At 37.3% G+C, this 23,635-nt stretch overlaps 1 protein-coding gene across 1 annotated transcript; it reads right to left on the reverse strand.

The window, feature by feature from the left end:
- Positions 1-5,253: 5,253 nt before the first annotated feature.
- On the reverse strand, positions 5,254-13,584 carry LOC145785116 (procathepsin L-like). The gene is made up of 7 exons (XM_082596817.1): positions 13,450-13,584; positions 12,815-12,954; positions 12,134-12,316; positions 11,359-11,550; positions 10,251-10,413; positions 9,547-9,652; positions 5,254-6,237 (listed from the first exon to the last, which is right to left on the reverse strand). Exons 1-7 carry the CDS (start codon positions 13,550-13,552, stop codon positions 6,123-6,125), a joined length of 1,002 nt encoding a protein of 333 aa, XP_082452943.1. The 5' UTR covers positions 13,553-13,584; the 3' UTR covers positions 5,254-6,122.
- Between the last annotated feature and the right edge of the window lie 10,051 nt (positions 13,585-23,635).

Raw genomic sequence — 23,635 nt, forward strand, 5'->3', positions numbered from 1 at the left:
CAATCATAGCTCAGTTGATATACTGTAGAAAAAAATTGGAAAGCATAAGGAAAAGCAGCTTGATCGTGATTGAACGTTAGGTTATACTATACTCAAGTTCAATATCTCGGGTTGGGAATACCAAACAAAAAATTACAAATCCAACTAAAACTTTTACGTCCTTTGAAGTTGTGTTAACAGCATCTTTTCCATACAGGAACATAAAGTTGTATTTACACTACCAAGGCTGTGTTAACTGCTCCCATACTTCCCCGCCGGGGGGCTCGTTTTAGTCTGTTTAATGTTTTTTGGCTGTGTAAAAAGTAAAAAAGTTTCCGCTTTTGGGCCTCACGCATATTTAGTGCAACATTTTTTGGCTTTTAATTTTAAATGTAATTTTTTTCCGTTTTTGTAAAAAAAATTCGCTCGCTTTGCTCACTTAACACATTTTATTCACATAAGCGACGATATTGAGCATGCATAGTTTCGGCAGTGGATTAAACGAGTAAACTGTTTTTTGAATACCAAAAAAACTGACAAAATAATGCATTACTCCAGAGTAAACACTGCTTACTCAAATAGCCTAGTTAATTAAAAATTAAACTAATATATTCTAGTGTTACTAATCGAGATAACTTATGAAGTTAAATGTGGCTTGAAAATGCTATCGGCCAATGTGGGACACCTCAGATAGATTAAGTTCTAGCGCTCAAGGTCTTCACCACACTAGGCTATAGCCTTTGGATATATCCAAAATTTCAAGAAACAAATTCATTCATGAATAAATTTTATTGAAATTTTTCTGTGGCCATGAATGAATTTTTTTTAAATGGTAAACTAAATTAAATTTTGAACAAAAACGTCTACCCAAATCCAATTTTAATTGATAAATTTGGTTATACAGACCTAATAGTTACATTTAAAGAGTGCATTTTGATAAAAAAAAAATTACTGCGCCTAAAATGCCCAAAAGTGACCAAAACAAGATTGTATTTATAAACATTTTCTGGCGGGCAAGCCTCTCACACCTCTTTTCAAATTTTACCTTTTCTTTGGAGATTAAGCTTTGCATTGATCGTTTATCTTACAAATGTTTTTCGGTTAAAACTTCCGCCGTTCCCCAACGTTTTTCGAGATCCGTTGCTGCATTGTCGGCATAGCCTATTAAGTAGGCCTATTTTTTTCTAGAAAATCTTAAGAGTTGTTTACTCTTTGCTAAAACAATAAATGTAAACTTTTTCTCTACATTGAAAGAGTTTTCGGCCTAACCTAACGCTTTCTTGTGCTATTGTTAAACGCCACCACTAAACATAGAAGTCCACTAATGGACTTCAGGGGGCGTCAAGATGGTGCTCACGCGGTTCTGCATACAATGTTCTGCTAAAATGCGTAGCAGATGAAGCAAAACAACAACAAAATGCAAAATTACTATTATAAGTTAGAAAATTATCTAATTCTTATCACTTCTCAAGCAACTTACGGTGCAGTATTTTCCATTCGTTCCATTCTGCTTCGAAGTTGATACGAGGCTGGGTCATGCCAACAACGCAAGCAGCAAGGGCAGAAAGTACGATCAATTTCATTGCAAGAGTAACGTTAAATCAAATCAATATAAAACCTAAACAAGAATACAATCAGTATAGATAGATGAAGTTTATACAAGACTACATTTGGCACGACAAAGTCTGTCAACAAAAGAGCTGAAAACAAGCTGCTTTGCTATAAAATATGAAGCAAGTCGCAAAAGGCAATGTCGCATCACAAAATGCGCTCGCGACAGGTTTCAGGCAGCCTATATTTGGTTGCATCACGAGTGCATTTTATTGCAGCTCGATGCAGCATAGCGCAATGCCGAAATGCGGCAATATGCAAACATTGTTTGCTAGTTAGGCTACTGTACAACAAATGCATTCTTTGTCGAAAGTGTTGGTCAACTCTTTTACCTTAAATAAATATATTTTGGTTCCTGATGAAAGTGATGGAATGTAGGGCTGTTTAAAGTGAAGTTATTTGGTCGAAACGAGATAAAATCATTCATAGGAAAATTAAATTCAAAACGAAGCGAAATCAAACCAAACAATTTTGCATCGAAACGAAAAGAAATATTTCGAAACAATGAAACAGAACAGTTTTTTTCTGGTTAGGTACTAAAAATGTTTCGAACTCTCATTTTCTAAAAAATGGTAGGCTATATGCAAACATGTAAATAATTAAATAAGTTACGACAAAAGGACGAAAGGTAAAAATGACTGATTTTGCTGTCTGGGAATGTTTGTCAACTCCCCTTCTAAATAAAATATAGTAGGACTCGTCTATAGTGACATCTAACGGGACGTTCAAAATAGTGTCATCATAGCAGAAGACTTTGCACTCTGCAGCCGAATTCTACCTGTACAGTAATTTAACTCGTAATTACCACGATAACTCCAGGACCATTACACTGAGTCGGCACGTTTTGTTTTGTCTCTTTTTTTTCTTTTTGTTCTGATAGGTCTTCGCTTGGTTCCAAGTTAATCCACAAGCCAGTGCATGAGTGCAAAATGATTTTAAAATGTTGTGCGCAGGTGAGCTGTGGGTTTTTAGTCGCTTGTAGTTTGCTACCAGTGCTGGTTTCACGAGTAGCGATGATAAAAGGGTCAAGGAGTTAAATTCAAACCCACAGACTCACATAATTTTAAAGAATGGAAACCTTTTAAGTAGGGTTAGGAACTGGAAAAAAACATTGTTTAGCGTATTCTTTAGAGTCGTATTGTGGTATAATGTGTTTGCATATTAGGGTGGATCGAAAAATCCAAAAATTTTATTTTTCTTAGCTAGTATGTCAAAAAGGTGCGAAATACCCATAATAACATACATGCAAATTTTTTTGGGGTTTTGACAATTTTTTGATCGCCCCCCGCAAGGTTTTAATTTCCCTAATATCGGGTTGGAGAAACTGTATCATAAAATTGTTCAAAAGCATGAATACTGTGAATACTGTGAATACATGAATACTGTGACTCACTTATGCGCTTTATGATGTCATAATAAGCGACTTGTGTTTAAACAAATAGGCTACAATTGACCGTTTTATCACCATTGCTAAAATACTTGGTTATGTATCTCAACAATTAGCTGATGCAGTATTTGATTCTTCAAAAGAATTCTAGATATAAAAGAAGCTTTGTAGTACAATTATTGGAATTTGCTTGCACTGCAGGTTCCACAAAGTTTAATAAAAGTTATATGTGCTTCTTACAGATTAAAAGGCAGTTCACTTAGACTAGTACGGGTAACCCTACTGGGCGATGGCCTAGTTTTATTATTACTTGGTGCTTCCCTTCCCCAATCTTCACCATTCAGCGTATAGCAGTGTGACTGCACTGGTGAATGTAGCATTGATCTGGCGATGCGAAACCCAGGATGCTTGAATCACTCAGACACTCACGATGGCTGACTACACCTAATTAATAGAACCCTTAGATTATATGTCAGCGATAACAATCCGTATGAGAAACTGCAAGCATTGGTTATGTTCATTATCCGTGTTTATGCTCCAATGTGGTTCACAATAAAATCACACTCATCTTGCAAAGATGGAGCTAGATGCATTCACCAAATGATAACCACATCACGATATCTTAGTCCGAAGCACAAGAAAATTATCAACCCAGTTATAGGCTACACCGCAACTCATACTTTGCTCATCCGGAAAATATAATTTTGGCTATGATAACTTACCATCGACCACATATTCAAGAACTAGGCCTGCGTAGAGAGATGAAAGCTAGAGCTGCAAAACCCAGCGAAAAAATACAAAAATTTAAAGTTCCCCCAAAGCTTAATTTTGATGCAGTGAAATACTTCGAATTGATTAACTGAACAGATCTTGCTATCACGGAGCCTCATATAATTAAAGCAATGACGGATGCTGAGCTCCGGCAATTCATCATGATAGATGTGACTCCCACTGTATTTTTCCCCAAATTTTCATGTCACACGCAGGCTGTTGAAAGGCTCTTGGAACTGGTTGCCGACGCATCTAAAGCAGTTTGTGGACCGAAATATCGAGACGGCTTCTTCATTCGTGCCCGAATTGCTTCTCGTCAGTTAATGCCAACGTTTGAGTCTAAACGTGACTTTACTCACTTCAATTTGTAACTGTTTGTTATATTGCTTGCAGTCTTTGTATGCATGAGCGCATAAATTAATAGGAAGTGACTTTGCCAATGGGGCACCTGTCAACCCAGTCATATAAAGTTTAAGCTTGTGAGTCTATAGTCGGCCATCTGATGGTGAATGTTAATAGTCGTTTACCTGTTGAAATTGCGGTTGGCCATCCGCCAAGTCACTTTAAAAGTAATATGCTGAAAGAGGGTGAAGTCAAAACTCTTAATTACGCACATTTTCATTGTATTTGGTGTTATATTAGAACCTTTTGCCATGTCTGCAAAGCGAGTTAAAATCGAAAAAAAATTTGCCTTGCAGTTCTTGTATGTATAAGTGACTAAATTTGAATGTCGCGGGGGGAAATCAAAAACTTGTTCAAACCTCTTCAATTTTTTACATTGTGTTTTGGTGATGTATTGGCAACTTTTGCCATATCTAGCTAATTAAAATTGAGAAAAAAATTTTTTTTTGCCATTTTTGATCCACCCTATTGCATATATGAACAATTTTTGCAGAATTTTTTGTTTAGTATTTTATTCATTTTTTTTTTTATGCTGTGTGTTAAATCCCATTGTTGTGATGTAATATCGAAATTTTCCTTTCGATGCAAAACTGTTTATCGTTATTTCGTTTTATTTCGACTTCAGCTTTTTTAATGATTTTATTTTTACCAAAATAGTTCGTTTCGAGCAGCCCAAGTAGTTTCGTAGTGATATTTGGTCCAGTGTTATCAAAAACAGTTGACTTTCCTAAAAGAAAACGGCAAGATCAGACAACAGCGTTTCCATTCCATTCTTGAAGTGATATGCAAAAAACGCGTATCTTTTACAACATCTGGATGTTCTTCTCACGTTGAATATGCCATCAAGTAGGCTCGCTGTGAAATACTGTCTTTCGCTTGGTTTAAATTGATTGAGAGATGCATGGTCTTACCGTTATTTTCGCAGAAAAAAAATTGGAAATGCGTTATGAAGTCATTGAACATGGAGCCTTGTCTTGGTTTACCTAACCTAAAATTAATCTGGTGCAAGCATGACTGAGAAAGCTGAAAGCCCTAAAAATCTCATCTTACCTCTTTTTTCAATCTTATTTCGAGTTTCACACAAATAAGCCTGTTTTTGAAAGTGTTAGAAGTGACATATGTTTTATTCAGAAAAGTACAACATTTGTGAAAAGTACAACAATGTACAAAAGCAGGATATAAACCATTTCAATGATTTATATTTCATGCACAATTAGCCACATCGGCTCAATTACTTGACTTTGAAGAGTGTTCAAGCAAATTTTTATTTGGGTAACATGAAACAAAATTTTTCATTGAAAAACCTAGTGTCAAACTAACTAAAAAAAATATTGCTTCGAAAGAAACCGAATGTTTGCTTTGAAAAAGTTTCGAAATGTTTTCATTTTGAATACTTGCAAGGCGTAGGCTAATCACCAACCAAAGTCTTCGGAAGATACAGAGATATCTGAAGAGAGCATGCAAAGGTAAGCTGCGATTGCTTTTTTCCTACAACACAAGAAGAGCGTTGCTCTTTTTAAAATTACAAGCTTTTAAATTTACATGCAAGATTGGGCACCTGAATTTTATTGCACTTTATGGGTCCTGAGATCACCCTTTGTTACAAGTGCAACACAATGCATCTACAGTATGTATTTCGAATCACCAAAATCAAGACAAATAAATTTTACGTCAAAATTTCGTTTCGAATGTTTTTGTCAGAAATTGACCAACAGTGTTCTGCTTTTATTGCATTTTTCTTTGCCAGAGAAGTTTGAAAGCACTACATTTATCGGTCAACTTGCTTAAATGTTTGCGTCCAATACAACGATAAGAAGTAACCATTTTCAAATGCTCGTCACTTGCAAACCGAAAAACGTAGGCTATGCCATTCGCAGCGGTTACAAAACGTAATAAATTGCAACTATCGCACAAATTAAGTTTCAATTAAATTACAGTTGATCACAATGGGGACCGCACTATTCCGGCAACTTTATTTGCGCCCTTCTACACCGGTTGGGTAGCTGGAACTTGTGGCAATACCGCAGTTGTTGTTCTTGTCTTTGGTCATTCGAATGTATCCATTTTCTCCCCACTCTGGTCCCCAACTGAAATAGCGAAGTAGTTAAAACCACATGTTGTTGTGAAAGTGTTTCAGTGTGCAGATCATCCGCAGCACGCATTTGTGATGTTCATTGAACAATAAATTTACTATGTCAACTGACCTAACGTTCGTTCTTAGAAGAAATCGTTTTACTAAACTTATCTTTACTAGGTTCGTATATTTTCAAACGTTTTGCATCGTGGGCTCATGTCTACCTTTCGATGTTGACAGCTTGGAGCTACAGCCTTGATAGGCAGGGCCGTTGACAGGATTTATCGGGCCCGGTACCCATTTATTTTCGGGCCCCCTTTATTGACAATGTTATGAATATAAAGGTTGTGTAGCCTACAAAATTTTATTAATGTGCTGTTAAAATGAGGAAGACACATGCCGTTCAATGTAGAAAATTAAGAGGAATTACATTTATATATTCTCAAAGATTTGTTGTATCCACGAATTTCACACAACTGTGCCATTACGCATTAGGAATTTCTCCATAACCCGCAAAATCCTTGCTCTCAATCACGATCTTCGTCGATATGTTTAAAATTGTTGGAGTTTTCGACTGAAATTAATTCTTTGTAAAGTAGAGTAGCCGTAGGAGAGTAAACCATTTTTGGGGGGCAAAAATAATTTTCCCAAATTTTGTCTTTGCATATATATTTTCAAAAATACAAAATTATTCACAACCTCTGAGAGTCATCAACTTGGCCGTGTACGAAATACAAGCAAAAAAACACGTACAACAGCAAAACAAGGCTGAGCTTACTTTAATCTACGTTCATAGACCTGCCTGTGTCCCAATTAAATGAACCATCAAATTAAAACATTCTTATGTATCACAAAAAATATACAGTATAGGCCTATTAAGCCTAACTGGATTCAAAAAAATTTGAACTGAGACTTCACCAATAACTGGATAACAATAATTGCTGAATATTCATGTCACCAGATTATATGAAAATCTCCAGCCCAACTTCAATAAAAGGCCTGACCAAAAGTAGCTCAATCTTTTCAATTCAAAGATAGTCCAAAGACTCAATATATGTAAATTTGCATTGAAAAATACTAAAATGACAATCCGCTTAGGCCTACTTATCAAACCAGTAACATTACTTAATCCATGCTGCTTCAAATCCTACAGCCTGAAAAGAATTAGACAGTTTACCATGCTATGTGCATCAAACTTCCACCTTTGAACAAAACTAGTTTTGATACCAAAAATATTGATATTATATTACAATATAATCATAGTCAATGTTTTTTCAGAAGATCATTACAAAGATAATCTTACTTCACAATGAAGCTGCTAGGCCTACTCAAATCACAAGCACTGAAGAAAAATGACCCCCAGATAATAGCTTCAAACTCAATCGTTGCCACAAAATACAGACCACATTACCAAAACATGACACAAAAATAGCACTGTTTACATTGCCTGATATATTAACGTCATGATCTGGATGACAAAACAACATAACATGTGTCTTTATATTTGATTGTTGTTGCTCTAATACTGTGTCATAGATAGTAAATAGCTGAGCATATCAACCCTAGGACTGGCAAAGACAAACAGCAGTTTATACAAAAAAATTCAATACAGAAAACAGTTAAAATATAGCTCACAAAAACATGAAATTAAATCCAGGAAAATTCACAAGTTGTTTTCATTTAATATACTTTTTCACTTTGTACATATAACTACACTTAGTGGCCGGGATCAATGCTCACAAAAGTGGTGTATACAGTAGCCTATGTGGCCTCACAACTGTTGTTTATTAAAGTTTATAACAAATGCTTATTTTGTTTGACCATATCTAAAAATGATAAGCTATCCTTGTAGTATATAAGTCAAGTTTTGCGAGCATAGCATAACTCATGGTAAAATTGACTTATCCAATAATTGGATATTTTTGCCCAAATATTTTTACAAACAACTACATTAGTGGGATATAGAGAAAATACAAAAACTTCATAAGTTTACCAGAACCCAGCAAGGTTTCAAAATTCTACCAATGAAGATGATATTCTAATGAATATCTGTAATAAGCTTATCTCAGCTTGCCGAAGCATTATTTTGCATTTTTTTTGGCAAATATGAATCGAAACTTATTCTGTCAAAATTTTAATACCAAATATAAAAGTTTTCAAATTGTCGATACTCTGTTTTACATTCAAAGCAAAATGTTTTTTATACCAAATGCAACACTATAAAGTTACTAAACTGATAGAATGTTAAAAAATTATGGTAAAAATTGATTTGTCCAAATAACTAGACATTTTTGCCCAAATGATTTTTATAATCAACTACATTAGTAGGATATTGAGATAAAACAAAAAACCTCGTAAAGTTACCAGTACACAGTAGCCTAGGCTTTTAAATCTTACCCATGAAGAAATGCAGCCTACAGCCCTACATGTTAGTGAATATCAGTAATAAGCTTACCTCTGTTTCCCAACTGTATTTTTACAGAGTGTTCTATTTTGCAGTTGTCGAATTGAAACTTATCATTCTGCCCAGATTGCAATACCACATGCAACAGTTTTCAAAGTCGGTGATAATACATTTACATTCATTGGATAATATTAATGTATCTCATAAATTTCAACAATTATGTAAAGTTTTTTAACTGGTGAGGCATCACAACATTGTGATAAGATTGATTTGCCGAAATAACTTGACATTTTTGCCCAAATTTGCGACATTTTTTTCAGCGGGAGAGCAACCGCCCCCACCCCCCTACCTCCTATGGCTATGATTTGCAAGTAGCTAGAAGTGATAACCACCAAAAAATATATATATTCAGAATTAAAGAGTGGGTGAAGAAAAATATTTCATGTTTTTAAAAAAAAAATCGTGGTTAGGAAAATCACTATACCCGGAAGGGGGTCCGGTACTTTACCATCTGACGGCTGAAGTGGCTGTTTTAACTTCTGATGGCAATTCTTTTAGATCTGATTATATTAAGATCTTGATAATGTTTGAAGTCGCGGGGAATCTTTTAAATCCGGGCCCCCTAAATATTCCGGGCCCGGGTCCAAAAGTACCACCTAGACCCCCCTGTCAACGCCCCTGTTGATAGGTGTGGACTTACTTACAACACTGTTGACTACTTACAACTATTTATTAAGTAAGTTTCTCGAACAGGCATTTACACACTTTGAGAGTCAAACTATGCAGTGGCTTTATTTTGCCATTTCAAAAACATTTGACAACCATTAAGCAAATTTAATCATTCAAAAGAGTAGGCTCCATTGAACTGTCTTGGAGAAATATACAGTTTTCTTGTAACAACAACCGATTAGTGAATACCTGTTTTTCACGAGCCAGTAGCGGCTATTGCTAACAGTTCCATATCCAACTGCAAGTACCCCATGGTCTAGTTGGGTTTCGCTGCACCCTGGTTCATAGTAAACTCCTAGAAATTAATAAAATAAACTTATTATGTTTTTCTGTACAGGAAATGTCTCTTCACCACATAAAAAAAACAACATTAGATTGATGTTCCTCAACAGCAGCTGTATAGATTGACTGCTGAAGGCCACTTGCTCCGAGTTCAAAAATAATGGCGCTGCTAACAAATTGGTTTGGCTTCAGTTTTGTCTTTGCCGCATTTTCGATATTTTATTGTAAGGTTTTCGTTATTCGGTATAGGAATCATTCTTTATTTTGTTTGGTGTAAATATGCCACTGAGAAAGAGGAAGGTTATTTGCACCTTGCAACTTTCTTCATCCAGGAGCGTAGGCCTACCGATAAACATAACTAAACTACATAATCTTTTAACTAAAAGCGGCTTTGCAGGTTACGCGTAACTCTGATGAGTAGAACACTTTTGTTGCGTTAAAAAAGGGATAAAATTTAATTTAAAGTTTTTGCTTTGAAAGCACTTAACTGCGTAAAATAATAGGTTACCTTATAAACAAACAAACAGAAACATAATGCTATAACTTAGATGTTTTTTTGTCTAAACGAACAAGCTTATTACATAAAACATATGCTTTATACGTAACCCTACCACTGTCGTAGAGCTGGAAGGACATGTGACCAGCGTCAATGGCAACGGAAATTGGCCCAACAGAGGCCACAGCGTTCTCCAAAGCTTTTTCATTTTTACTTGGAATGTCTACACAACCTTTCACTGTTGCGGCGATATTTTTTGCAGTAAACTTGCAGTCTTGCTGAAAAACGTAAGAAAAATTATCTTTAAAACTAAGAATTACCTTTAAATTACCTAAGAATTACCTTTAAGACATGATGCACATGAGTTGGTAAATATAGGCTACCTATTGGGTCCGGTAAGATCAAGATCATGTAAGAATAAGGTAAAAATAAGGCTTTTTTGAAAAACGCACTATGTTCAAAAATTCAAGATGGCTTCTTCAAGTTTCTGGGCGCCTTAGAAAACTTACGAGATTATAAAATCATCCCAGGTCCGAGAATAAAACTACCCCCTGGACCCCCCTGTCAACGCCAGTGCAATCCCATCTCAAAATAACAGAAATATTTATTGCAAGTGCAACTAAATTTGTTGGTGCACAATAAATTAACGAAGCTAGGTTGAGGTGTTATTTAAAATAACAGTTCCAACTCTTTCAGAAATCATTGCAATTTTTTTCTGAAGCACACGGTATACCACGGTGGAATAGGCGATAATTAGATGAAATGGCAAAGTAAGTGTTTTACCGCTAAGCTACATTTGTATTAAGAGTATTATGATTAAATCGTTGCCCCAATATAACTATAATTTTAAAGAGAAAATTTAAAATGGCAAGCAAACAATTTTTTTCTATAGCCTACTGTAAATACACCATATAACTTCAACCTTCGCTTGGCCGGGTTATGAGGTCTGCATAACCGCATCTTTCATTACATGTTTCAAGGAAGCTCTTTCTTGTTTGCTCAGACGTTGTTGGTAGTTGATGCAGTTTGGGTTGGTGTTATATTTTATGTTGCACAGAAAAACTTGTCATTATTTTAGTCCTTAGTTTTAAAGCTAATTTGTTTTTCTTTAAAATCATTCTTCTAGATTTTAGAAGATGGGGTTTGCTATTAATCGTGAGGCATACTAGTAGGCCTAAGATAACTTAATTTCATTTCCAATAAACATATCGGTAAATTTCTACCTGAACTCCCACGTAAGGATACGACGCCTCACTATCGATTCCTCCATTATCAATGATGTAATCGAAAGCGAAGTCCATGAGACCACCGCCGCATCCCTCATCCCCTTCAGGGTCACTACAATCCACAAGATTCTGTTCACTCAAAGACACCAACTGGCCAATTTTGGCAAGCTGCCCTTCCACTGATCCAGTCTGAAATTTGACCAAAATGATTTTAATGTTTCTTCTTCACGCAGAATGAAATAAAAACATAGGTTTATAGATTATTGCTCAAGACTAAGGCAAGAAAAGATATACCTGAAATATTAAAAAATTATAGAAATGATATACTTGAAGACCAGCTTACTTGGCAAAAATATTTTACAACATCACACTTTCAGTTAGTTTTTTTTTCGAGTTGCTTATTATTTTTCATGTCAGCCTTTTTCGCAAGTCTAACAATTGAAAAAATCTGCAGTGAATACTAAAGATAGAGCGACAGCTTAGCGGTGATCCTTGTGCATTTTTCAAATACCACACCCTTAAACCCAGATTTTTATTTAAAATCACACATTTACACGTTCAAACATTGCTGATCTTCAATCAGGCGGAAGCAGCATGTGCCAGCCTGGTATTATCATTCGTAAAATAAAGTCAGTTCGGCTGATTCAAAATAATTGTAGGAGGTTCCTAGGAATATGTAAACAATTTCTAGAAACGTTTGTTTTTAGTTTGGACGGGACCACAGAAGAGTTTAAGAAAAAGAACGTTATCACATGCTGGGAACTCGTCTCACCGTACTGAAAGCCCAACATGATCCACATTGCAATTGATTTTTAACTGGGGTTACATAGTCGCGTTTTCTCCAGTCCATTTCTTGTGGATTAGCTTTCGGGGTGTAGTTTCCTGCTATGCATTCCGTTGCTTGGATAGTGCTTGGGCGTTCACTCAAAATCAAGCCTTTGAACTCTTCATTGGTCTAAAATTATACTATGTAAATGAAAGTTGTTTTTATTATAAAATGAAAGATGGAACAAAACTATTTTCCACATTTGCTTGGTGTTTACAAAAAATAAAATAGCCAACAGTTTCTTCCTTTTGTCACCACCTTTTAGAAACTACATTACCGATATGCTACACAACATGCATAGACCACGTGAATATTAACATTCTTACCTGGTCCTAAACTTAACTTCGCAAAATGTCAAATCACGGCTTTGTTTCACTTTAAGTAAAATATCGGCCAAAGCGTTGAGGTGTCATAACGTCATACTGACTTCACAATGTACAATAGATATTGACGACGAGTTTAAAAGTCATACTTTCTTTCACCCAAATATGATATTATTAATTAACCATACGCTTATAGAGTCGCTTTGATAAATAAACTTTCTCTGAAACATTTAGTCAATTTCTAGCTTTTTCTATCTTCATTATCTAAGTTTGCAACAGAAAGTCATGATGAACGGCGGGTTACCATATCGGCAAAACGATTCATTCCCAATGTGTAAGTATGCTGGCCCAAGTCGTATTCGTAGTTATGTTTCAACACCAGTTGCCGGTTTTGTTCCCAGATCATTTGCCTTTTGTATTCCTCTTCTACGATGTAAGATTTGCCTAAAAAGAAAATTGAAACCCTCAAAATACTGTGTTGAAGATGAAGCCAAAAGAAAACATTCATATAAATCAAAAAGATTTTACAATACGTTGTGGTGGTAAAAATTGGTTACCATAGACTAATTTTAATCACTTGGTAAATCTTTTTAATAAACAAAAACATAGTTTATCGATTTATGAACTATAAGTCCCTGTCCTATATGTCCGAGATTAACCTTGGATTGAATTCAATCTCTGCTTAATATCAAGATATCAGCTATCAACATTATAAAACCATGAGGAATTTTTTACAAGTTTTACAAGTTGCAGTTAATCACGTTGAATTCATGATGCAAGAAAGTAGGCCTACACAACAGCAAAAACATTTTTGCGGTTTGCAATATTACTAGTACACAAAAACACTGTACCGTTTGACGCGCAACAAATGTGAAACAGAAAAATTACAAACACTTTCATGCATATCCCGTTTTCCTAATCACTTCTCAAGCAACTTACGGTGCAGTATTTTCCATTCGTTCCATTCTGCTTCGAAGTTGGCGCGAGGCTGGGTCATGCCAACAACACAAGCCACAAGGGCAGAAAGTACGATCAATTTCATTGCAAGAGTAACGTTGAGTCAAATCAATAATAAAACCTAAACAAGAATACAATCAACATGAATCACATGAAGTATAAACCTAGATGCTTAGGATATTTGATATCATCTTACAATCAGTCAACGAAACAAATATGAAAACAACCTCCATTATCATGTAATTCAAAAAAACTGGTAATGTATCCTCTCTATATACTGACAACTACAATAGAACACGCATGTGACATTTATTTAACTGCATCACGAGTGCATTTTACTACCTCTCCGTACAGCAAGGTGCATGCCACATTACGACAGTGTTCAAACATTATATCTGCTTGTTACAGTAAGATCAATGCTCGTATTTACAAAATTTTCCTCTTTGCTATTCAATTTAGCTGTGTCAAAGTTTTTAGTCAACCTCTTTACCTTAAATAAATATGTTTTGGTTTTTGACAAAAGTAATAAAATAGCAATTACTATACAAATGTGTTGAGCACTGTGAAAATATGTCATCGCATTTATACGTTTTATTGCATGAACTGTTGTAATTTTTTTTTTCAAAGATGCCGCCAAAGCTTGAATGACAATAACAAAAGATGCATAGACCATAAAAATTTAACATTCAGCAACGTTGGTAAAATTGAATTTGTTGCAATCGTGTGTCAATAAACGACGCTTTATTAAACTGAGTTAGTTTGATCACGAGACTTCAAATAATTTAACTACCCTTTTTGTATTTACAAAACAGAATTGCTCGGTCATCGTTGGATTGACTAAGGAATTTTTGGTAATGCCATCACCACAAAAAAACACTTTCACCTACATAGACGCAATTTTAACTGTAACTACACTTTGTAAGACTTTGGATTCACTGTTCAAAAAACTACTTTAGTTTTATAACAAAGGTTTATCTTTCAGACTTTCACTCATAGGGAGTTCTCAAAAATATACAAAGATGTCAACAATCTATCCAGGTTGTAGCCCAGGCCTAGTCTAGCAATATGACTGAAATTCCATAAGAAACGAGAAAATATTAATGTCGATTTTTTAAAAATGATTTATTGAAGAAAAATTAGCCTAGTTTTAACGACATTAAGTGAAGGTTTTTCTCTCTTCGTGCCACTGAACTTAGGTATTTTTTAGGTAACTTTATTGGTGAAAGTTCGACTTCACTTAAATGTTGCTATGAGTATGATAGCCTACTTTTTAAGATCTGTTATTTTTATACTGATTCAAGTCACAAGCACATTCATTACATATGGCATACACACACTTACTACCATGGTCAACTCCAGAAGGGAACGAACTCTTAATTCATAAGTGTTGGAAAAATGATAGGTCTCACGACTACACGTAGTAGACAGTAAGACCTCGTGGAGCTATGAACGTGATGTTTGCTCAAGGACGACCCGAGCTGTCGCACAAGGATTTGAATACAAGGTCTTACGGTCGATGCTGTTTTGTTTGTCGTATCCAGGTTTACACCCGGTGGTTGAAGATTTAGATTAAGTGGACGGGAAGGCAAGGAAACTATGCAATCTTCGTGTCCACCTCCAGGCATGCCTTTAAGTGTCCTACCAAAGACACAGACGCATGCTCTTGAGTCGATGCTGATGTAATTCTAATTCGGTCGGGTGTAAAGCTGAGTGGTAACACTTGATCGCTTCAAAAAACGATTTTAAAAATATCAAGCTTGAACAGCAGCTAGAATGAAAATAAAATTTAAATAAAAGTAAACGTTAGGTTGTGCTGAAGAGTTTTAAATATATACCAAAGACAGGCAAGACACAACAATACCACAGGGTTGAGCATTACAACAATATATTTTACATATTTACGAATAGTTTTGACAATCGAACGTTTTCGGCTTAACCTAATAGTCCTAAGCCTTAATCAGGAATCTGAAAATATTGCATGCTCCACCCTGTGGTATTGTTGTGTCTTGCCTGTCTTTGGTACAAGAAAGCAAACTCTCTCCCAAAACTATATTTTAAATATATCCTGCATTTTCAGCGTGGAATTTTAGTGTAAATGTATGGCTGAGGGTTGATATTTATGAAATGTTTTGTTTGTTAAAGCTGCATTAAAAGCGACGAGCATGTTTCCTTAAGTCAGGGGCGGATCTAGAGGGCAATCTTAGGAGGGGGCGATTTCAACACAATGATGTGTAAATCAACAACAATCCGACTTTGCAAACACGTCGTAAATAAAGTTAGGCTGCTTTTCTGCTTTTTAGAAGGGCGATCGCCACCCTTGAATCCGCCACTGCTTTAAGTCTTCTTCCTTATAGACCGTTTCCCACATCAACCAAACATCCCATACGCCTATTAACTGACCAGTTAATAGGCGACAACTAGGCTATATTTTACTATATTATATTTTAGAACTATATTTTACAAGAAATTTTATTTTATCTGAAAGTCTTAGTTTCGGAACATAAACGAATGATTTTGAGCCACTCCTGTTTGGCTTAATATTTGACTTTGCTTAACTGTAGTTTAGTTCCGTTTTAAGCTGCTACAATGCAAAAAAGTCTCGGAAAACAAACCAAAATTATTATATTTGTTTATTTTATTCATTACCATCTTTCTTATATTATTTTAATTGACAATATATTTTTAATTTATTTACATGTTCTCGAATAAACATAACCAAAACATTTCAGATTATTGAATTGATTTATAGCCCTGTCAAATTATTTTTTAACGGTAAAAATGGAGGTGTGCTACAGCTATACTATGGTGTCAATGTTATGTAACTTTCAGACGTGTTGGACCGCACGTATGCATTTACAGCAACGTAGCTCTAAACATGTAGTAATTCTCAACAGCTGACGGTCGATATATAATAGGCTACGTAGGTTTTCTCCAGGCAGCGCAACCACCAATTTGAAAATTGTTACTTTTCAGTCTAAATCAACCGCAATCACTTGTTACAATGAGGATGAACGTCAAAGAATAAGACGTGCATGGAATCAAGACCGCAAAAATACTCACGTAGGCCACCGCACTTGAAGTTTTGAATATTTTGACACATTTTGGTTTGGTTTTGAATCTTTATCCTCGGACTGACAAAGTCTTGGATAAATTATTCCTTACAGTTTCGCATACTTGTAGAGGCTTTGAACCGTTGACTCAGGGCCGGTTACCAAGGTTGGCAGAGTAAAGTTTCTGGTAGGTGTTAAAGTGTAGCGGAAAATATTGCCAACCGGAAAATATATTTATTTTCTGAGTAGGTATTTCCCAGATGTTTTTTTCTGTATGGATATTTTGTGTATGAATTTTTTTTTAGTCCGGATTTTCACCGATTACAAATTCATATACGAAAAAGCTACAAAAAATGCCAAAATGACAATCCATTTTATCATTGGTTCTCAAAGAATGCATATTAATTGCTTTATTTGAGTAACGCTTAGATTCAGGTAGCTGAATTCCAGGTCGGTTTTGTGTGGTAAACCAATACACAGCAACTTCATTTGGCACGCCTTTGCGCCACTTCAAGCGTACTTGTGGTTTCTGCATTCAATAATAACTTGTAATTTATTTATAAGTGGGCGGTTGTTCAATGCGGCTTTACGAATTCCAGCGTTGTAATCTCTACAATCGTATGCTTGATTTTGCACGTATGCACATAGCGACCCAACTGCTATCAAACCGCAATAAAAAAGAGATGGTATTTCAATTTCAGTTTTTTATGTTTTTACTTGAACATATTAGTTTTGTTAGTTGCGCATAAAGGAGTTTTTACAAGAAATCCATTAAAAATATTTATTGATTTAATAAGGCCCAAAACAGGTTGCTGTTCATACCACAAAAAACGATTAAACTCCAAAACAGACTGAAAAACAGAAGCACAAATTCTATGTTACGAAGGTCACAGACTAGACACCCATCACATGCAATAAACAGTTTTTAATGATATTGCTGATTCATCCTACCTGTAACCCATAGCAAACGATATATGCCTTTCGACTTTTTTTTTTGTATATAGTGTAGATTTTTTCTAAAGCAACTGATGCTGTTACCTGTTTCAGCAAACCATTTAAAATAAACCTCAAAATAAACAGCTTGAAGGTCAGAATTTATGCCCGAGCATCAGTGAATATTTAAAATCACATTATTTTGTGTCATCTTTTTTTGTAGCAGTTCAGTTTGCATATTACCCCATTATTCCGGCAAATCTACATTTCTACAAGTCTACAGCGTCTTAGAAACCGGAAAGTAGGAAGAATTGGCTGGTATGATCAATCAATGCAGTGCGATTACATGAAAAAGCAATAATTAAAACTTCTCTTCTCGTGTGAGTTATGATTGTACTGCATTCCACTGGATTGCTTGACCGAGTTCAATCGCATTCTTATTTCTCAACGTAGCAACGTCCGCTTTGTCTTCTGCTGCGTTGGCAATTCTCGGCTCCATCGCTAGCACCAGTAGGCTTACAGCTGGTGCGCCAACGGCATCATTCTTAAACAGCAGCTGTGGAAAGAAGATCATAGCACAATTACGGAGCAAGTAATGACAAACAAGCAAAAGAATATGTAGGCTAGAGATTACTTGAACTGCTACTACTTTTTGCAGCAAATTTTTATCTTTTTAGAAAATCTGAAAGTAAATTCGAAACAGACATTTCTTGCATATAACAAGAGCAGCATATTCTTTTCAGCAAGTTTGTTATTTTTTACAGCACGATAAAATATTGCAGATAAATATGTCATGGGTAGAAGAGATGTTAAGATGTTAGGCTAGGCTTTTACCAAAACTACAGCTAGAAATAACAAATACTTGCAAGCTTATAGTACCTCAACATCATATCTACTGCATAATTAATTTCAGAACAGGATTTGGAGCAAATAAGCAAAATAACATTGGAAGTGAACAAATCTTGTTTACATAATCTGTTTCAACTAAATATTATGTCATTTAAGAATCTGCTTCTGATGATCCCTCTTTAAGGGTGAAACAGGCTGTAGAGGTTTTGGAAAGTAATAACTACCTTTGATATAATTTGCTGTGCTTGGCTTTTTTACTTGGCATTGAACACTTTTTGTAGTATTAATTGTATTTATTGTTGAAACTTAATAACATATATCTTAACCATGATAACCATTATCAATATTGATATTAATCTCATAGTTCGTGATAGAATACAGCCGATACACCTTGACTGTTTTCCACTTGAAGCAATGTTTTTGTCATTCTGAAAGATTCTGCCTCTTGTCTTTAGCAATAAATAGAAATAGCCCAGTTAGAAATTAGATACTGTATATAATAGCTTTGGCAAGACATTTCTTGAATAGTTGGATTAGCATCGTGTTGTATTTCCAGACGTTTAATATAAAATAAACAATAATAATTGTAGCGATAGCCAACCAAGTGAGAAAACCATTTACCTCTTGTTACTCACTGATTCAGTGTATAAAATCAACGCAATATATAGTAAGAAAGAAACGCAAAACAATCAACTGAGGAACGTGGTACAGAACGCTCAATTGATTACACGCGCAGTGCGGTGGTAATCAATTCCAACGTCTGTACCAGAAAACGCTGAACGGTGATTATGTAGTGACGCTGGTCACGAGTTACATATATTCAACGTAAATGACGACTATAACACCTCCCCGATAATTTTTATACACAAACATAAAAAATGAACAAGACACCGAATTAACAATAAAACTCAAAGTCCGAAACGAGCCGGAGGTCTGCGGCGACGGCTCGACCTTCGTGGGTTGTGTGGCCCGAATTCCGGTACAGTCGGTGTGTCGTCCGAATTCGTTCGGGCTGAGGTGGGGACAGCGGAAGAGTCGATTGTTGGTGCAGGAGTATCTCCCGGCTCCTGGTCCTCCGATGATGCATAGCGAGGTTGCAGTTGGTCCATATGGCGCCTCCACGTCGGACCATGTGGCAGCAGACGTACCAGGAAGATTCGGCTACCCTGTCGCTTAATCACCTCGGCTGGAACCCAACGAGGATCCTGGCTCCGTCGTGGAGTGAATGATAGCGCGTAACAGGGATCTCCCGGTTTGAAATGTCGTTTGGTACCTTCGGAGGCGTCGGTGTTGTGAGGGTTTTGTCGGGGTACCACTTGAGACGGTGTAGGGAGAAGCGTGTCGATCTTGGTTCGAATCTGACGATTGTTGAGTAATTGGCTTGGAGAGTAGCCACTCGGAGTGGGCGTGCGTCGATATTGCTGTAGGAATTCCAAGACGGCCTGCTTCGGGGGTAGGGAAGATTTGCGAAGTGCTTGCTTGAACGTACGTACGAGGCGCTCCGCCGCTCCATTGGTTTCCGGATGGTAAGGTGCACCCGTGATGTGTACCATACCCCTCTCCTTACAGAAAGTTTGAAATTCTGTGGATTTAAAAGTAGTAGCATTATCGGTAACTATAGTATGGGGATAGCCGAAATGAGCAAAATCTTCTTCTAGCAGGTTGATAGTAGCTGTTGAAGATAAGGAAGTAGTAGCATGAATACATGGGTATTTAGAAAAAGCATCAATGCTGAGTAACCAATAGTAACCCATGAATTCTACCGCATGATCTATGTGTAAGCGACTCCACGGTGCTTCTGGAACCGTCCATGATTGGACCTGGGTTTTAGATTGCGGTTGATATTCGCCACAGGTACTGCACTTGTGACAAAGTTCCGCTATGTCTCGATCGATGTTTGGCCAGTAGACGGACGTTCTTGCCAACTGCTTCATTCTCTCAATGCCGAAATGTCCTTCATGAAGCAATTGAAGGACGGAAGGACGAAGTTTGGACGGGATGACCACTCTGGAACCGTAAAGTAGACATCCGTAACAAGTAGAAAGAGAGTCTGCGTACTTACGAAACGGTTCGACCGGGTCTTGTGGAGAAGACTTGGCCGGCCATCCTTCATGAATGAAACGCATTACCGTGGAAATGATAGGATCTTTAGAAGATTCTTTACGTAGTGATGCAGCATTTGGGGTCTGGACCTGCAAATCCAAAGCATCGATAGCGCAGACGATATCAATGTCATCCGCACTTTCCTCTTCATCGAAGACTTTATCCCCTCCTGCTGGTAAGCCACTCAAAGCATCAGCGTTTTGATGATCCTTCGTCTTCCTGTACTCAATAGTGTAGGTAAATTGCGATAAAAAGAGTGCCCAACGAGCCAAACGATTTGCTGCCAAAGAAGGTGTCGATTTGGTCGGGCCAAAAAGACTAAGCAATGGTTTATGATCTGTGACCAAAATGAATGATCTACCAAAAAGATATTGATAAAATTTCTTTAGCGCAAAAATTATCGACAAAGCCTCTTTCTGAATTTGACTATAGTTTCTCTGCGAAGCTGTTAATATCTTTGAAACGTTTGCTATAGGCCGTTCTGTGCCATCTGGGTAACAGTGAAACAAAGTAGCACCGATGCCCACACTAGAAGCATCACATGCGATACCTACCGGAAGTGAAGCATTGAAATGTGTAAGAACCTCATCAGTAGATAGATGATGCTTCAGCTGAGCAAAAGAGTTTTCCTCTTGTTTTCCCCATCTCCAAGGAATGTCCTTTTTCGTGAGATGGTATAGTGGTTCTGCTACAGTAGAAGCGTTCAACGGTAGAAACTTCGAATAAAATTGTAAGGAACCTAAAAACGAACGAAGAGAAGATACGTCAGTGGGGGCAGACATCTCCAGTACGGCGTTTACCTTGGGACCTTTGGAGATGCCCTGCCTGGACAAAATGTGTCCGAGATACTCTACCTGAGGTTGTGCAAACTTACACTTGTCTTTCCTACACCTCAGGCCTTTTGAGTGAAGTCGATCGAGGAGCCGTCTAAGATTCTGGAGATGCTCCTCAGCAGTAGTGCCACTGACAAGAATGTCGTCTAGGTAGACTGCAACCCCTGGAAGGTCGGCTGTAAGGTCGTCCATGATCTTCTGAAAATAACCTGGAGCAGAAGATATGCCAAAAGGTAAAACATTTTGTAAAAGTACGCCACGGTGAGTGCTTAATGCGAGTCGTTTTCGACTGTCAGGACCAAGTCGAATCTGATTGTAGGCATCAGCCAAGTCTATCTTGCTGAAACCGTACCCACCACCCAACTTTTGCATTAAGTCTTCTGGTAAGGGTAACGGGTGACGATGGGTCTCCAGGGAAGGGTTCACCGTGACTGAATAATCGCCACAAATGCGTAACTTGGCCTTCGCTCCTGAAGAGTTTGAAGGCTTACGGACTGGAACAACCGGTGTGCCCCAATCGCAAAACTGAACTGGTGTCCATACACCACGTGCAATGCCCGAATCATAGGCTTGTGCTAAGTCCTCCTTTAGCGCGAAAGGTACAGGCCTAGGTTTTAGAAAAACAGGTTTAGCATCAGACTTAAAATCTATGTCTAGTTCATAATCTCGTAAGCACCCGAGTTCAGGCTTAAAAACATCTTTGAACTCGTCACATAAGAGGGAGCATGCTTTCTCCAGACTCTTATCAGGCTTGTCGTATGACTGGATACTCTGTAAAGTAGAATAGTTAGACAGAAGGAATTTATCGATCGAAATTCCTAAAGACGAGATTGCATCACGACCTAGCAAGTTTAGTCCTTTGACTGTCGTGACTACAAAAGAAATATTATCTGACCTTCCCGTGGAAGGACAAGTTACCTGGGCCGTGAAAGAACCCGTGATTGGTACTAGATGCTTGGTAGCAGATTGGAACTGCGACACTGGTGCTTGCAATTGAGGTGCGCCTACCCGAGTCCAGACGTCGCTGGAAAGGAAATTTCCATTTGTAGCAGTGTCCAGTTCTAAGTGTGTGGTTACCGAATTAATGGAGATCGGTACTTCCAACTTTGAATTTCGAGGTTTTCTGCAAGAACTAGAAAGCATGTTAATTTCCTCGATACAATTTACGTTAGAAGGTTTGAACTGTCTAGCTTTCTTTCGACAAACACTCTGTAAGTGTCCCGTAATATTGCAGAAATGGCAAGTGGCTTTCTTAAACCTACAGTCATTGGCGTTGTGGTTGGAGTTACCACAGCGATAGCATTCTTTATTTTTAGAAGTAAAGAAAGTACCTGTAAGTTGCCTAGTTTTTGGAGGTTTGCTGATGGTCCTTACTTTCGCAACTGGTGCTGGTGGAGTGCCGTAAACAGTTTCTTTAGCCACCTTGGCTGCCTCTTCGGTTTCTGATGCAACCTCCACCGCACGTTTGAAAGTAAGTTCATCAGCTCTGATTTTGAATAACGCCTTAAGCACAGCCTCGTTACCTATTGAACAAATAAAACGAGTACGTAAAGCTTCGTCCAATGGATTTGAAATGGACGAGAAGTCACAGGTGGCAGCTGCCTGACGTATGCGGATGGCTAGTTCTTGAGCTGTTTCACCGGGCTTGCGCTTCATTTCGCTCCAGAAACGGAATCGCTCCCTCACGATGAAGCGTTTTGGGTCGAATTGTTGAGCCATGTAATTTGTAATTTCCGTCATGGTGAGATCGTTGACTTCCTTTGGGTTTGTTTCCTGCGCAGCCAAATTTGTTAACATTTTGTAGATTGTAGGTGATTGATTGGTGAGAAAAACCTGGGGCATTTTGTCTTGTGCGACTGAATGTGCTGCTACAAAGGTGTTAAACCTCTTCCAATAGTCTGCCCACAGTTCAGTGGTGGCATCGAACGTTACGAACTTAGGTAAAGATACCTGTTGTTGTATTGTTGTTGGCTGTGATCTCGCAGTTTGGGCTCGTATTTCTCGTAGTTGTTCTTGGTGGCGCCTTTCTTGTTCTTCTTGACGTTCCTGGTGACGTTCTTCTTGTCTGGCAATTTGCTCCTTCGTCTGGCGTTCTTGGTTAGCAATTTGTTGTTGCAGGACTTCGATCAGTTTCTCCATGTTTCTAAATTCCTGTAGAAATTCTGTAAAGATCCTGCCGACGACGCCAGTTAAATGTCTGTTGTATTTCCAGACGTTTAATATAAAATAAACAATAATAATTGTAGCGATAGCCAACCAAGTGAGAAAACCATTTACCTCTTGTTACTCACTGATTCAGTGTATAAAATCAACGCAATATATAGTAAGAAAGAAACGCAAAACAATCAACTGAGGAACGTGGTACAGAACGCTCAACTGATTACACGCGCAGTGCGGTGG

The sequence above is a fragment of the Aplidium turbinatum genome, chromosome 16 (genome assembly GCF_918807975.1).
Source record: "Aplidium turbinatum chromosome 16, kaAplTurb1.1, whole genome shotgun sequence".
Classification (NCBI taxonomy): Eukaryota; Metazoa; Chordata; class Ascidiacea; order Aplousobranchia; family Polyclinidae; genus Aplidium; species Aplidium turbinatum.

Coding starts and splice junctions, on each gene's coding strand:
- LOC145785116 (XM_082596817.1), bottom strand. CDS start 13,552: ATGAAATTGATCGTACTTTCTGCCCTTGTGGCTTGTGTTGTTGGCATG. Junction 12,955..13,449: donor CGAATGGAAAATACTGCACC/GTAAGTTGCTTG, acceptor TTTTCTTTTTAG/GCAAATCTTACATCGTAGAA. Junction 12,317..12,814: donor TGAATCGTTTTGCCGATATG/GTAACCCGCCGT, acceptor GTATAATTTTAG/ACCAATGAAGAGTTCAAAGG.